Raw genomic sequence first — 13144 nt, 5'->3', positions numbered from 1 at the left:
CACAGGAGGGACCATAATATTGGTCTCTCGCCCATGCCACGTTCCGGTCCGGAGGAAAAGCCAGCTATCTACAGCCCGGGGATTGAAACCCAACCCTCTCGACCGGACCTCCGCCCTTGCCTGGCCATTCGAGTGGACCGTGGGGGGTCCGCGGCCATCAAGTCACGTGGAGGGCAGCTAGACCACGGATTTTAGAGCTACATTGATCCCAAACTCCTGGACCAGATCGCCTCTGCTGGTGTGCGCGTTGCGGTGACTGCCGTATCAACAGCCACCCGTAGTCTTCTAGAAGTCGTCTCAGTCGTGTTCTGCCACGCTCTCACATTCTCCTAATCTGGCCTGGTCCTCCTTACATTGGTCGTCGCGGTTGAGGGCCTCTGAGCTTCGGACCTAGTAACTATCTAGTTCCCTTGTTGTTGTGCTCTCGCAACCCTCAGTCCACTTCCCTCGGTCCTTCTCGACAGTTGGTCCCAAAGACGTCCACTCTCACGCCATCCCTCCATTCTCTTACCTATCTCTCACTTGTCTTTCAACTATCTGTCGCCTGTCCCCTGGATCAGTTGCATTTGTGGTTCTCCCATCTGTTTCCGTTGCGGACTCTATAGTCTGTTGAACAGCCATCCTGCTTTCAACTGTGGATTTAACCAAGACATGTGCGCACTCCTAGCCTACTGGATCAGGGAGAAATAAGCGCATTTTCTCAGTCATTCTCAATGGCAATGGACGACGACGAAGATACCGTCATGGGAGAGGCGGGCTCTCACAATCCCCCCTCGGTTGCTTCACATCGATGGGCAAGCAATGGCTCTGGTATCCAAGGCAACGGCCAGCTCAATGGTACTTCAGATCCATCTATTGCACCGCCGCTTCTGGGTCAGAGTATGAAGCTGCCGCTCTCTCTACACTCGGGAGACTCGCAATCAGAGACGACAGCAGGGGCAGGCAATCAAGGGATATCACCTCCGAAGAGCCTGCCCAAATCAGTCGACTCCGGTGATGCCACCACCGAAGATTACGATAAGCTAGATAGCCTTGTCGAGGACAACTCCGATTGGACTGATGCGGAAGCAGTTGCCCGCACTGGGCTTCCTCTGGCCTCACTTCCTTCCGGATTATGCTATGATGTTCAGATGCGCTATCACTGTGAAGTGCGACCGACAGCAGATGTTCATCCAGAGGATCCTAGGCGGATCTACTACATCTACAAAGAACTTTGTCGAGCAGGACTTGTTGATGACCCGGAGTCGTGTCGACCCCTTGTCGCACGACCGTTGAGGCGCATCAATGCCCGCAATGCTACTGAAGAAGAAATCTCGCTTGTTCACACGCCTGACCATTTTGCATTCGTAGAAAGCACCAAAGGTAGAGCCTTTTCCATCGTCCTCGGGGCCCTGAACATTCTAACGGCCAACAGACATGTCCGATGATGAGTTAATTGCATTGGAACACACGCGTGATTCGATATACTTCAATAAATTGACATTTGCATCTTCGATCCTATCAGTTGGTGGAGCGATTGAGACATGCTTGGCTGTCGCAACCCGGAAAGTGAAGAATGCCATCGCAGTCATCCGGCCTCCTGGACATCATGCCGAACACGACAAGACCATGGGCTTCTGTCTGTTCAATAATGTCTCTGTGGCGGCGCGCGTCTGTCAAGACCAACTAGGACACCGCTGCAGAAAAATTTTGATCCTTGACTGGTATGCTTTGCCCCTTGCCCTCAGCCCACGGAGATACTGACCGACCAAGGGATGTTCATCATGGTAATCAGCAATCCTTTATGAGCACGGAATTGAAGTGTCTAACGCACTCTTCCTAGGAAATGGTATCCAAAAAGCCTTCTATGAAGACCCCAACGTACTATACATCTCACTCCACGTGTATTCGGACGGGAAGTTCTATCCCGGGGGCGAAGAAGGCGACTGGGACCATTGTGGTGAAGGCGCCGGCGTTGGGAGGTATGTGATGCAACTATCTGTCTGGTCGGAGCTTGCTAACATATCTGGAGAAATGTGAACATACCTTGGCCAAGCCAGGGCATGGGCGATGGCGATTACATGTATGCTTTCCAGCAGGTTGTCATGCCGATTGCGCATGAATTTGACCCGGATCTTGTTATCAGTGCGCAAACCCTTTAGCTATAAGATGTGCCTTATTACTAACATGAGCCAGTCGCCTCTGGGTTCGACGCAGCTGCGGGCGATGAGCTTGGAGGGTGTTTCGTTACACCTTCATGCTACGCTCACATGACACACATGCTCATGACGCTTGCTAATGGCAAAGTCGCCGTCTGTCTTGAGGTATGCGCACACAGGGTTTGGCAATGATGGTAGGCTAATGGGTGTGGTAGGGTGGCTATAATTTCAGGTCAATCTCGAAGTCAGCGCTTGCAGTCACGAAGACTCTGATGGGAGACCCGCCAGATCGACTCCATACTACTTCTCCCTCTACACTTGCAACTACAACCGTACGCCGCGTGATGATGATCCAGTCGCGTTTTTGGCACTGCATGTATCCGAAGGGGCCTTCCCAGGATGGGTTCTTCACCGATAGGCTTCACGGTAAGATGTCCCTCCTCTCGCAGAGCCACACTAACGCCTGCAGATGTCATACGTTCTTACCAGGCGAAGCAACTTTACGATAACCTCAAGCTCACATCTCTCTTCATTTATCGGACTGCCATCTCCAAGTCATTCGAGAATCAAGTCTTAGCAAGGTAGGTCAAGCCATGGTGAGCGTTACATATGCTAATATTCCGTGCAGCCCCAACTATCATCAACCAGTGCCTCTTCTGGTGATTTTCCATGATCCGTAAGTGTTTTTGTGGGATGCGATTGACCTTATGATTAACCGTGAGCAGGCCCGAGATCATGGGCCTTCCCCATCCTGTCACCAACAAGCTGGAGGCCCACAACTGCTGGCTGGTACGTGGCTGTCCCGTTGTCTTGCACATACGCTGACAGTGTTAGGCTGATCATATGAAGAACTACATTGCATGGGCTCTCGGAAAGGGGTATGCGGTGATTGATGTCAATATCCCCAAGCATGTGACGATCGATCCTGTGAGCCCCCTCTTTATGATTTGCCTTGGTCCCTGAGTTAGCGCTGACCCTGCAAGTCATCTGGTAAATACGAGGAGGAAGACGAGAATCGACCCACTGCTACCGAGGAACTAGCCGGATACCTGTGGGACAACTATATCGAGTGAGTGAGACAACAACCGTGGTTAACCTGCGGCCCGGCTCTGACAATCCCAGACCCAGCGAGGCCACCGAGATCTTCTTCATAGGCGTTGGAAATGCTTTCTACGGGGTAGCCAATCTACTGATTAACCGCGGTAGGTGATATGTCTCTGATTTCGAGACAACAGCTGATTTGTGAGACAGAGACACTGTACAAACGGGTCAACAGCGTGGTTTCATTCGTGGCTGAGAATCCGGTTCGTGCCATCGCCTCCCATACCCAGGTCTGGCTGTCGCGGTGGTACAAAGATGTAAGCTTTGTTTTTCCTTCCTGATTTGCATTTCAATAGCACTCATACTCCATCAGAACTCCCTCGTATTTGTCTCACACACGCATGGTGTCTGGAACAGCGTCGAGACGCGGCGCAAACCATCCAAGCGCTACGGTCAACTCGTTCAATCACCCAAGGCAAGCCTAAGTGAGATGCTCGTGCACCACAGGGACGAAGTATACCAATGGATCTCCGAGCGAGCCGACGTACACGACAGTGAGACCGAAGAAGAAAAAAAATCCAAACCCAAGAGTCGGTCCCCAACGAAGGAGAACCAAGGGGAACCCCGTTCTGTGCCAAGTTAAGTGCATGTCGCATTGGTGTTGCAAATTATTGTGTTGCATGTATGCATCAGCAGTAGGTCGTTCTGTCTCAGATGATTTGCCATTATAGCCAGTAGAGATGGATAGTACATTACTTTGAGCGCATACTATAACAAGAGAAGACATATCCTCTTACACTCAATCCATCCCCTTCCGAAGAAGCCGAGTACTACAACCATTAATCTATTCTCAGCACTAACCACAAACCCAACCACAAGTATAATTCCCCAACCGACCGCAACTTAATCCACTAATTAGAACCTAAGGCCTCCCATCGTGAAGTCCCGAAACCCCACCTGACAAACCCCCCTCCCCCACTTACCCATCCAAACCCCAAACATCCCCAATCCCAATCTCACACACACATACTATCAATAGCTACTAGTTCTACATCCATACCCATATACCCCATGTACTACTATTATTACTCCTCCCCCATAGTACATAAATTAGTACCCGGTACCCGATACGAGCGACCCGCACCCAAACCTGAGACATACATACATACATACAGAGTACGAGATCCCGTGATTGGACCCCTCACCCCCATGCAAGCATCAACGAATGACGTTGAAACGTAACCCATGGTATGACGGCCCCGGTTGCTCGAATGTCTCACATATGCATGTCCCGCGGGGTAGGGAAGTTAGATGGATAGACTATTTGGTTGCTTTTCGGTTGGGCCGTGGATGGGTTGGACGCCTTATGGGAGATGGGTTGATGGATAGTGGATGGACTACGTTATCTACTGTGGGTGTGGTGTGAGCGTTTACTGGGAGGCGCGAGGCACTGAGGTGGGTTATTTTGGGATATGATGGAATGAAGGGCTTGGTTCTTGGCTACTATTATTACCTATTTTCATATGGACTGGGCGATCTAGGTGGGTAGGTAGGTAGGGTGGTATGACGGATTAATGGAGGTAGGGTGTATGGGAGAGAGGGTATATAAAGGCGTTCTTTCCTTCCTGGCTGTTTACTAGTTATATCCTTCATACTATACTCACTCCATTCACACTTCATCACATTCACATAATCTTAACTCAATCCAATCCAGTCAAATATCCAAACAAAGCAAGATGCATTTCCTCTCCACCCTCGCCGTCACCCTTCTCCCTCTTCTCCCCCTCACCCACGCCATCGGCTCCGCCGTCGTCCAGAACAACTGCACCTACCCCGTCTACCTCTGGTCTGTCGGTGGCTCCGTCGGCCCCAGCCAGACCATTGCCTCCGGCTCCAGCTACAGCGAGACCTTCCACCGGGACGCGACGTCCGGTGGTATTTCCCTGAAGATCACCAAGACGCCGAATGGGCTCTACGACGGCTCTCCCCAGACCAATTACGCCTATACACTGGATACGGACACCAATTTGGTCTACTATGATTTGTCGGATGTCTTTGGAGACCCTTTCTCGGGGAGTGTGCTGAGCGTGGTGCCGAGTGATTCCGGATGTGGGAGAATCTGTTGGGCCAATGGGGTGCCTCCTGCAGGTAGCCAGGTGAAGAGCTGTCAGGCGAATTCGAACGAGGTGTTGACGCTTTGTGCGAGAAGTTGTTAGTGTTAGGCTTGGGGTGATAGGAGAGTGTATGGATGGGAGATTGATGTTGAGATTGAATATTAGTATTGTTGCTGCCTTTGGCTTTTGTGGATTTTGTTGTTGGTAGTTGAATGATTGTTTTGATGTATGGCATCGTCAGTCACCGTTTTTTTAAGCTGTTGCCATCTGTCCGAGCACAACTGTAAATGGCCTGGATCACCAGGAGCCGAGAGCTGTACTCATATCGGCAGTATTTCATTCCGGAGACAAGATTCCACGGCTGACAGCAGACAGTATTAGATGCTTTTTTGAAATGACGACTTGAGTCGCAAATGCTTGTGGATATTCGGATCCAACAGGATAATAGACCAACTGTGGATATATAACTGAGAATATCAAGTGTGTCTCTCTGATTGAATCACCGCTCTTGGTGATCGGGCCTGCATGCAGATGTCTCCGTGAGCTCACCAGGAATGACGTTGGCTGTCTCTCAGAGTGAGCAGGGCAGCAATAACCCACAAAAGGTATCTAGATGACTCTACTTAGTTGGATTCGGTTCACGGGGATCGGAATGGCCCTTGCCTTGCCGCGAGTCAAGGAGGTTGATGGGGGATTGCCGAGGCCGATATCGTCATCCCGCCAAGAACCCTCACCGCCTTCTGGGGCTCACCGCCTGGAGGAAGACCGTCGGAAATCGTCTATTCGCTCAGTGGATGCCACCGACAAGTCACTCTTGCTGCTTCATGCCAGTGCATATACTTCGACCATTGAGCCGGTGAATTCCTCACTTTTCTTTCAACATTGACGTGGCGTCTTGCTGACTCCTTCTCCCTCCTTCCAAGACCGTCTATTTATATCCTCGGTCCCTCCTTTCGCCCCCTTTCTCATTCATTCCGGCCACTTTCGAACTCCGCCTGCATCCCCCGAGCGGCCGTGCCTCCCGGCAACTGATCTCTCCTTTCTCTGGATGCCTCCAAGGTCCCCTGCAACTCGCCGCTTGTGGAACTCTAGACATCCCTCATACCTTCGCTCCTCAGCTACTCGCTCATTTTCGCAGTCAGGCGCCTTTGCGGCGATTGCCCCTCATTTCTCCTCCCCCTCGCCACGCTTCCCCTCGGCTCACGGGCGTCGCTCATCTCCTGCCGTGCGCTCCTCCCACGCATTTGTCTCACTCTCCCCCACAACCCGTGCTAGCTTTTCCTCCAGCACCGCGATCATGGGATCCATCGAGCGCATCGCTGAGAGCCTGGAGAAGCCGGAACTCGATGATCGCTCCTATCGTGTCATTCGCCTGCCCAACAGACTAGAGGCCCTTCTGGTGCATGATCCGGACACGGACAAGGCCAGCGCGGCCGTCAATGTCAATGTTGGCAACTTCTCAGATGCAGACGACATGCCCGGAATGGCACATGCGGTAGAACATTTGCTTTTCATGGGAACCAAAAAGGTAGGTGGCCACATCTTGAAACACCAGACCCCTTTCCGGCTGGGTCGGCGACAGACTTTAACCTTAAGTAGTACCCCAAGGAAAATGCCTACAACCAGTACCTAGCGTCCCACTCGGGTTCCTCCAACGCCTATACTGCAGCCACCGAGACAAACTACTTTTTTGAGGTCTCTGCCACGCCTGCCTCCACTGACGAAACGCCCAACAAAGCCGGGCCCAATGGGTCATCGAACGACACAGTCGCAGTTCAAGAGTCCAGTCTGCCTGCATCTCCACTATATGGCGCTCTGGATCGCTTTGCGCAATTCTTCGTAGAGCCGCTTTTCTTGGAGTCAACGTTGGACCGCGAGCTGCGGGCTGTCGATTCCGAAAACAAGAAGAACCTACAGAGTGACCTGTGGCGGTTGATGCAGCTGAGCAAGTCTCTGTCAAATCCCGGACACCCGTACCATCACTTCTCCACTGGAAACTTGCAGACTCTGAAAGAGGAGCCGCAAAAGCGGGGACTGGAGGTTCGCAGTGAGTTCATCAAGTTTTATCAGGCGCACTATTCATCCAACCTCATGAAGTTGGTGGTGCTGGGACGGGATTCCCTCGATGAAATGGAACAGTGGGTCGGTGAGCTGTTCTCTGATGTGAAGAACCAGAATCTCCCTCAGAACCGCTGGGATGACGCCCAGCCCTGGACGCCGGAGCACCTCGGAAAGCAGATCTTCGCCAAACCAGTCATGGACATGCGCTCTCTCGACATCTACTTCCCCTTCATGGACGAAGAGGGAATGTACGAGTCCCAGCCAAGCCGCTATCTTAGCCATCTGATTGGCCACGAAGGTCCGGGCAGTATCCTATCTTACATCAAGGCGAAGGGTTGGGCGAATGGCTTGTCCGCAGGCGTGATGCCCGTCTGTCCGGGTTCGGCCTTCTTCACCATCTCAATTCGATTGACACCGGAGGGTTTGAAACAATACCGCGAGGTCACCAAGGCGGTCTTCGAATACATCGCCATGATCAAGGAGGGGGAACCTCAGCAGTGGATCTTCGATGAGATGAAGAATCTGGCCGAGGTCGAGTTCCGGTTCAAACAGAAGTCTCCTGCCAGTCGCTTCACCAGTCGCCTGAGCAGTGTGATGCAGAAGCCGTACCCACGAGAGTGGCTGCTTAGCGGCAACCTCCTGCGAAAGTTTGAGCCCGAGTTGGTCACGAAAGCGTTGTCGTACCTTCGACCTGACAACTTCAGAATGGTCATTGTCGCCCAGGATTACCCCGGGGATTGGAACTGCCGGGAGAAGTGGTACGGTACGGAGTACAAGATTGAGGACATCCCAGACGATTTCATGGCTAGCATTCGCAAGGCCGTGGAGACTTCTCCGGAGCATCGACTGCCTGAGCTCCACATGCCCCATAAGAACGAGTTTGTTCCTACCAGGCTCTCCGTGGAGAAGAAGGAGGTATCCGAGCCGGCTAAGACCCCAAAGCTGATTTGTCACGATGATCACGTCCGCCTGTGGTACAAGAAGGATGACCGCTTCTGGGTCCCCAAGGCGACCGTCAATATCACGTTGAGAAACCCCTTGGTATGGGCTACTCCGGCCAACCTTGTCAAGGCCAAGTTCTACTGCGAACTGGTTCGTGACGCTCTGACCGAGTACTCTTACGACGCCGAGCTTGCCGGCCTCGACTATGAGTTGTCTGCCAGCATCTTCGGTCTTGACATCAGCGTTGGTGGATATAATGACAAAATGTCGGTCCTCCTTGAGAAGGTGCTTACAAGCATGCGGGACTTGGTCGTCAAGCCGGATCGTTTCAATATTATCAAAGAGCGTCTCACTCGCGGATATAAAAATGCGGAGTACCAGCAGCCGTTCTATCAGGTTGGCGACTACACCCGCTACCTGACTGCTGAAAGGAATTGGCTCAACGAGCAGTATGCGGCCGAATTGGAGCACATTGAGGCCGATGACGTGTCGTGCTTCTTCCCTCAAATCCTCCGACAGAATCACATCGAGGTACTCGCTCACGGTAATCTGTACAAGGAGGATGCGCTCCGCATGACTGACCTGGTGGAGTCGACTCTTCAGAGCCGCACTCTGCCCGAGTCCCAGTGGCACGTCAGACGCAACGTGATCCTTCCCCCCGGGGCCAACTACAACTACGAGCGCACCCTGAAGGACCCCGCCAACGTCAACCACTGCATTGAATACTACTTGTTCATTGGAAACCTCGATGACAGCGTTCTGCGGGCCAAGCTTTTGCTGTTCGCTCAAATGACGGATGAGCCCGCATTTGACCAACTGCGGAGCAAGGAGCAACTTGGTTACGTTGTTTGGAGTGGCGCCCGATACTCTGCGACGACCATGGGCTACCGGGTCATCATCCAGAGCGAGCGCACTGCTCCATACCTCGAGTCTCGCATCGACGCTTTCCTGACCGCTTTCAAGAAGTCGGTTGAGAACATGTCGGAGCAAGAATTTGAAAGCCACAAACGCAGCGTTGTCAACAAGAGATTGGAGAAGCTTAAGAACCTGAACTCCGAGACCAACCGGTTCTGGTCTCACGTTGGCTCAGAATACTTCGATTTCGTGCAGAACGAGGTAGACGCCGCGAACGTCAGGACTTTGGCCAAGGCCGACATCCTGCAATTCTACCAGCAGTTCATCGACCCCCGGTCCGCCACGCGGGCTAAGCTGGCGATTCACCTTAAAGCCCAGGCTGGTGCGCACGCACATGCCACCAAGCCTCAGGAGCAGAAGTCCCAGCTGGTTTCGTTTTTCGGAAATCAATTGGAGGCAGCAGGCTTTGCCGTGGACACGGATCGGCTGAATGCTGCTTTTGAGACCGTCGATGTGTCGAGCGGCGACGAAGCTCAGATCCTCGCCACTCTCAAGGCGTTCTTGGAGTCCGGCATGAGCCTTTCTGAGCAGCAGGCGAAGCCCGTCCTCGAGCAGGTCGAGGCCAACCTGGGCATCCAATTGAAACAGGCGGGCATTGAGGCCAAGAAGAGCGATGGAGAAGCCGCCAAGTCGAACGGGGTTGTCAATGGCACGAATGAAGACATCCAGCCCCCCACATACATCAGCAGCGTCGCCGAGTTCAAGGCCCGTCTGGCCGTTAGCGCTGGACCCAGCCCGGTGACGGACCTCAGCGAGTTCGAGGACTTTGACGCCAAGCTCTAAAGTAGACATACATGGTTTGGATAAACGGTCGAGGAATCGCCGTACCGATAGACATGATGCTTATTGCTGTGATTCTGTATTGGCGTGTGTGATGTATGATGCATGTTGCATGGTGCATGGACGGGATGGAGCAGTCTGTTTGGGGTTGGTGATGATCGTAGATTTATTGGATACGCAGATACAGGGAAATAGAAGCATGAAATGAAATGAAATGATATGATATAATCCGATATGATATGATTAATATGACCAGCATGAGAAATTGACATGAGTTGACCGATGGCGTGGCTGGCCTCGGGGCGGTCGAATGTTTTCGCGGGGGGCTCGTCGGGCTCGAGCAGCTCCGCCTCAGCTCCGATCCATCACGGGAAGCTTCACTGCTACCACTAGTACCAGACACCCCAGCCCGTCCACTCGCCGCACCATTCCTTTGCTGCGCGTTGATTTTCGCTAAGATGTCGACCACCACCGCGACGGCGATCCAAAGCTCGCGCCCGTACGTCCTCACAACGACCTCACTGCCGCTTCCTGCTCCACGCCCCCAACACTGACCATCATGTACAGCCCCATCATCCCCAAAGACTTCTCCGCGCAACAACCCAAAACAATCCGCCTGTATCCCCTCTCCAACTACACATTCGGCACCAAGGAGACCCAGCCGGAGGAAGATCCTTCGGTGCTGGCGCGTCTGAAACGTCTGGAGGAACACTACGAGGAACATGGCATGAGACGCACCTGCGAGGGCGTTCTCGTCTGTCACGAACACAACCATCCCCACGTATTGATGTTGCAAATTGCCAACGCGTTCTTCAAGCTGTATGTCACTGCGCCCGGAACTCGGAACCCCCCACCTAACCGTGTTGGTGTCTAGACCTGGCGACTACCTTCACTTCGAAGACGACGAAGTCGAAGGATTCAAGAAACGACTCAATGAGCGTCTTGCCCCGGTCGGCTCACAGTTCTCGGGCGAAGGCGTTAATGAAGACTGGGAGATCGGCGACACGTTGGCACAATGGTGGCGGCCGAATTTCGAGACGTTCATGTACCCATTCCTACCGGGACATGTGACTCGGCCGAAGGAGTGCAAGAAGTTGTATTTCATTCAGTTGCCGAAGAAGAGTGAGTCTCCTTCTTATGTCTATCATCACTCCGTGTGATGGTCAATGGGCCGGTATTGACTAATGGTTGCAGAGGTCCTCTCGGTCCCGAAGAACATGAAACTCCTCGCGGTCCCACTGTTCGAACTATACGACAACACGGCACGATATGGTCCGCAGCTCTCGGCCATTCCCCACCTTTTGTCGAGATACAACTTCGAGTTTGTGGATGAGAATGACAACGTGGTTGCAGCGACGCCGGGAACGCCATTGCCCGAGCATCAGATCCCTCGGACGAAGGTGCTGGCCGGGGAAAGCGGCGATGGGCAGGATGAGGGGATGGCGGACTACGTTGCCGAGGGGGGTGAGAATGGAGCTAGTGCGTAGATGAGCCAGGTGCAGGTGTCGTGTCGTGTCGTGTCGTGTCTTGGTCTGGGATTGTCCGATGATTCCCCGTGGACGGATTGATAGACCGACACCTGGCTGGGGTACCTGCTGATCTCCTCGGATGATTTTCCTATTCCATTATTTTATTGAAAAGACATGATGTTTGTTCTGGCTGGCGTCTGAGGAGCGAAGCTGTTTATTTACTATAATTATGTTCGTGTTAGCTATTACTGGTAGCGGTCAATATATTCATGAAGTACCACTGAGTACCATTATGTGTAGTAGTCGGCATTTACCGAATTGTGCAGTGTACTAAGTTACCGATTGGTGGTAGGTAGGTATTGCCCGAGAAGGAACATTCAAGGTATCTAACATGCCGATCACCACATGCAGTACCAATCCACCCTTGTCAATCACCTGCCACCCCCAAATCCTTTCAAGAATCCCACAATCCCATGCCAAACACATGTCCAAACCGAACCCAACCCATCACACTGCATACTATCTATCCCCTACCACCAAACCTACAACCAGCACAACCACACCCACAACCCTCATCCCCTCAGAAAAGCAATACATCCATCTACCCCTATTTAAAAACCCAACCCCACCAACCTCCCCTTCCCCAGCCCCAAATCCCAAATCCCAAACCCCCAGGCAGACACCAACATGTGATCCTTCCAACCCCAGAAGGATCCATCCATCGTTCAATAGACACAATCCTCGGCCATCGACCATCGGCCGCGGTTCTCCGTCCCCGGGCTACTAACGTACCTATAAGACAAGAAACTAAGGTCTGCACCCCGCAGGCTACATCCCGCAGCCCGCAATCCGGCAAAGGAAGGGACTAGTAGCCGGAAGCTGTGGCCAACAGGAGGGGAGTATCGGGTGTTAGGTTTGTTAGGTTCCGGGGGGATTCCGTTGTCGTAAGGCGATGAGTGGGTAGGCATTTAGGTCTGAGGATTGGGGTAGTATTAGTGACTGACTGCCTATTGGGATTGGGATTGGGTTTGAGTGGGGATGGGGGAAGTGCCGATGCTACCTTACGCTAGGTACATGTGCTTATTGCTTACGGAGTATGGCGGATAGAACTGGGGTAGGTACTTATTAGGTACTAGGTACTTGTTTGCTATGGGGGTTGCTTTTGGGTTGCTTTACTTGTAATTGTTGAAAGTGTTGGGGTTAGGAAGTGTTGGGTTTGGAGGATCTGGCTCTGATTTGGGAGGATTTATGTGTTTATAAACGCTGGAGAGTTTTGAGTCTACCTCAAGTACAGAGGAGTTCGTATTCGTACTTTGGGTCCATCTCTTGCTGGCACATGTATTGTGCCTGCGCTACGCTCACTGATCGGCAGTGACAACAAACAGCCACCATCCCAGCACCACCGAATATCCACCGTCAGTGCAAACTGCATGTGAAGAACTTCCCTATCTAGCAGAATCTGTTTAACTTACCTCGGTCTCTACCCATAACAACACCCTCTAGGTAGTCCATGTGCAGAGCGCCGAGTTCAGCGCTCCGCGTTTCTCCGCCAGTAGATCCCCCAAGACCGCGTCCTTTACTTTAATTAACTTTTCGGCACTATATGCTTATAGCTGCAGCTATGGCAGGCCGTTCATCTCCACCGGCGCTCCGCCCGGAGTTCGAAGGAGCCAGCCAGGCACCA

At 52.6% G+C, this 13144-nt stretch overlaps 5 protein-coding genes across 5 annotated transcripts; all 5 read left to right on the top strand.

Annotated features, from left to right (window-relative positions):
* Window positions 1-713: 713 nt before the first annotated feature.
* hdaA (histone deacetylase hdaA) lies at window positions 714-3822 on the top strand (the record flags this gene model as incomplete). Its single annotated transcript, XM_025608121.1, has 15 exons — window positions 714-1362; window positions 1415-1703; window positions 1753-1766; window positions 1823-1961; window positions 2012-2124; window positions 2176-2303; window positions 2354-2564; window positions 2608-2719; window positions 2767-2814; window positions 2864-2927; window positions 2973-3065; window positions 3122-3207; window positions 3261-3340; window positions 3390-3496; window positions 3553-3822. The coding sequence occupies 15 exons, from the start codon at window positions 714-716 to the stop codon at window positions 3820-3822; spliced, it is 2403 nt and encodes an 800-aa protein (XP_025467824.1).
* Window positions 3823-4818: 996 nt separating this feature from the next.
* BO94DRAFT_61715 (putative BYS1 domain protein) lies at window positions 4819-5835 on the top strand. Its single transcript, XM_025616822.1, has one exon. It carries the CDS (start codon window positions 4916-4918, stop codon window positions 5393-5395), a length of 480 nt encoding a protein of 159 aa, XP_025467823.1. The 5' UTR covers window positions 4819-4915; the 3' UTR covers window positions 5396-5835.
* A 297-nt stretch (window positions 5836-6132) lies between these two features.
* BO94DRAFT_535048 (a-pheromone processing metallopeptidase Ste23) lies at window positions 6133-10211 on the top strand. The gene is made up of 3 exons (XM_025611687.1): window positions 6133-6149; window positions 6217-6821; window positions 6893-10211. The coding sequence occupies exons 2-3, from the start codon at window positions 6342-6344 to the stop codon at window positions 9992-9994; spliced, it is 3582 nt and encodes a 1193-aa protein (XP_025467822.1). The 5' UTR covers window positions 6133-6149; window positions 6217-6341; the 3' UTR covers window positions 9995-10211.
* Window positions 10212-10366: 155 nt separating this feature from the next.
* Window positions 10367-11741, top strand: BO94DRAFT_535047 (cleavage and polyadenylation specificity factor subunit 5). The gene is made up of 4 exons (XM_025611686.1): window positions 10367-10490; window positions 10559-10810; window positions 10866-11113; window positions 11186-11741. Exons 1-4 carry the CDS (start codon window positions 10450-10452, stop codon window positions 11476-11478), a joined length of 834 nt encoding a protein of 277 aa, XP_025467821.1. The 5' UTR covers window positions 10367-10449; the 3' UTR covers window positions 11479-11741.
* Window positions 11742-11941: 200 nt separating this feature from the next.
* BO94DRAFT_535046 (uncharacterized protein) lies at window positions 11942-12614 on the top strand (the record flags this gene model as incomplete). The annotated part of the gene is made up of 1 exon (XM_025611685.1): window positions 11942-12614. The coding sequence occupies one exon, from the start codon at window positions 11945-11947 to the stop codon at window positions 12245-12247; it is 303 nt and encodes a 100-aa protein (XP_025467820.1). The 3' UTR covers window positions 12248-12614.
* Between the last annotated feature and the right edge of the window lie 530 nt (window positions 12615-13144).

The sequence above is a fragment of the Aspergillus sclerotioniger genome, assembly GCF_003184525.1.
Source record: "Aspergillus sclerotioniger CBS 115572 chromosome Unknown BO94scaffold_13, whole genome shotgun sequence".
Lineage (NCBI taxonomy): Eukaryota > Fungi > Ascomycota > Eurotiomycetes > Eurotiales > Aspergillaceae > Aspergillus > Aspergillus sclerotioniger.
This window is presented reverse-complemented; position numbering and strand designations above follow the sequence as displayed.

Bases quoted from the DNA above. Each gene is read 5' to 3' on its own strand.
- BO94DRAFT_61715 (XM_025616822.1), top strand. From the start codon at position 4,916: ATGCATTTCCTCTCCACCCTCGCCGTCACCCTTCTCCCTCTTCTCCCC.
- BO94DRAFT_535048 (XM_025611687.1), top strand. From the start codon at position 6,342: ATGCCTCCAAGGTCCCCTGCAACTCGCCGCTTGTGGAACTCTAGACAT. The intron at 6,822-6,892 runs GTAGGTGGCCAC...AACCTTAAGTAG, and splicing joins TTTTCATGGGAACCAAAAAG to TACCCCAAGGAAAATGCCTA.
- BO94DRAFT_535047 (XM_025611686.1), top strand. From the start codon at position 10,450: ATGTCGACCACCACCGCGACGGCGATCCAAAGCTCGCGCCC. The intron at 10,811-10,865 runs GTATGTCACTGC...GTTGGTGTCTAG, and splicing joins GCCAACGCGTTCTTCAAGCT to ACCTGGCGACTACCTTCACT. The intron at 11,114-11,185 runs GTGAGTCTCCTT...TAATGGTTGCAG, and splicing joins CATTCAGTTGCCGAAGAAGA to AGGTCCTCTCGGTCCCGAAG.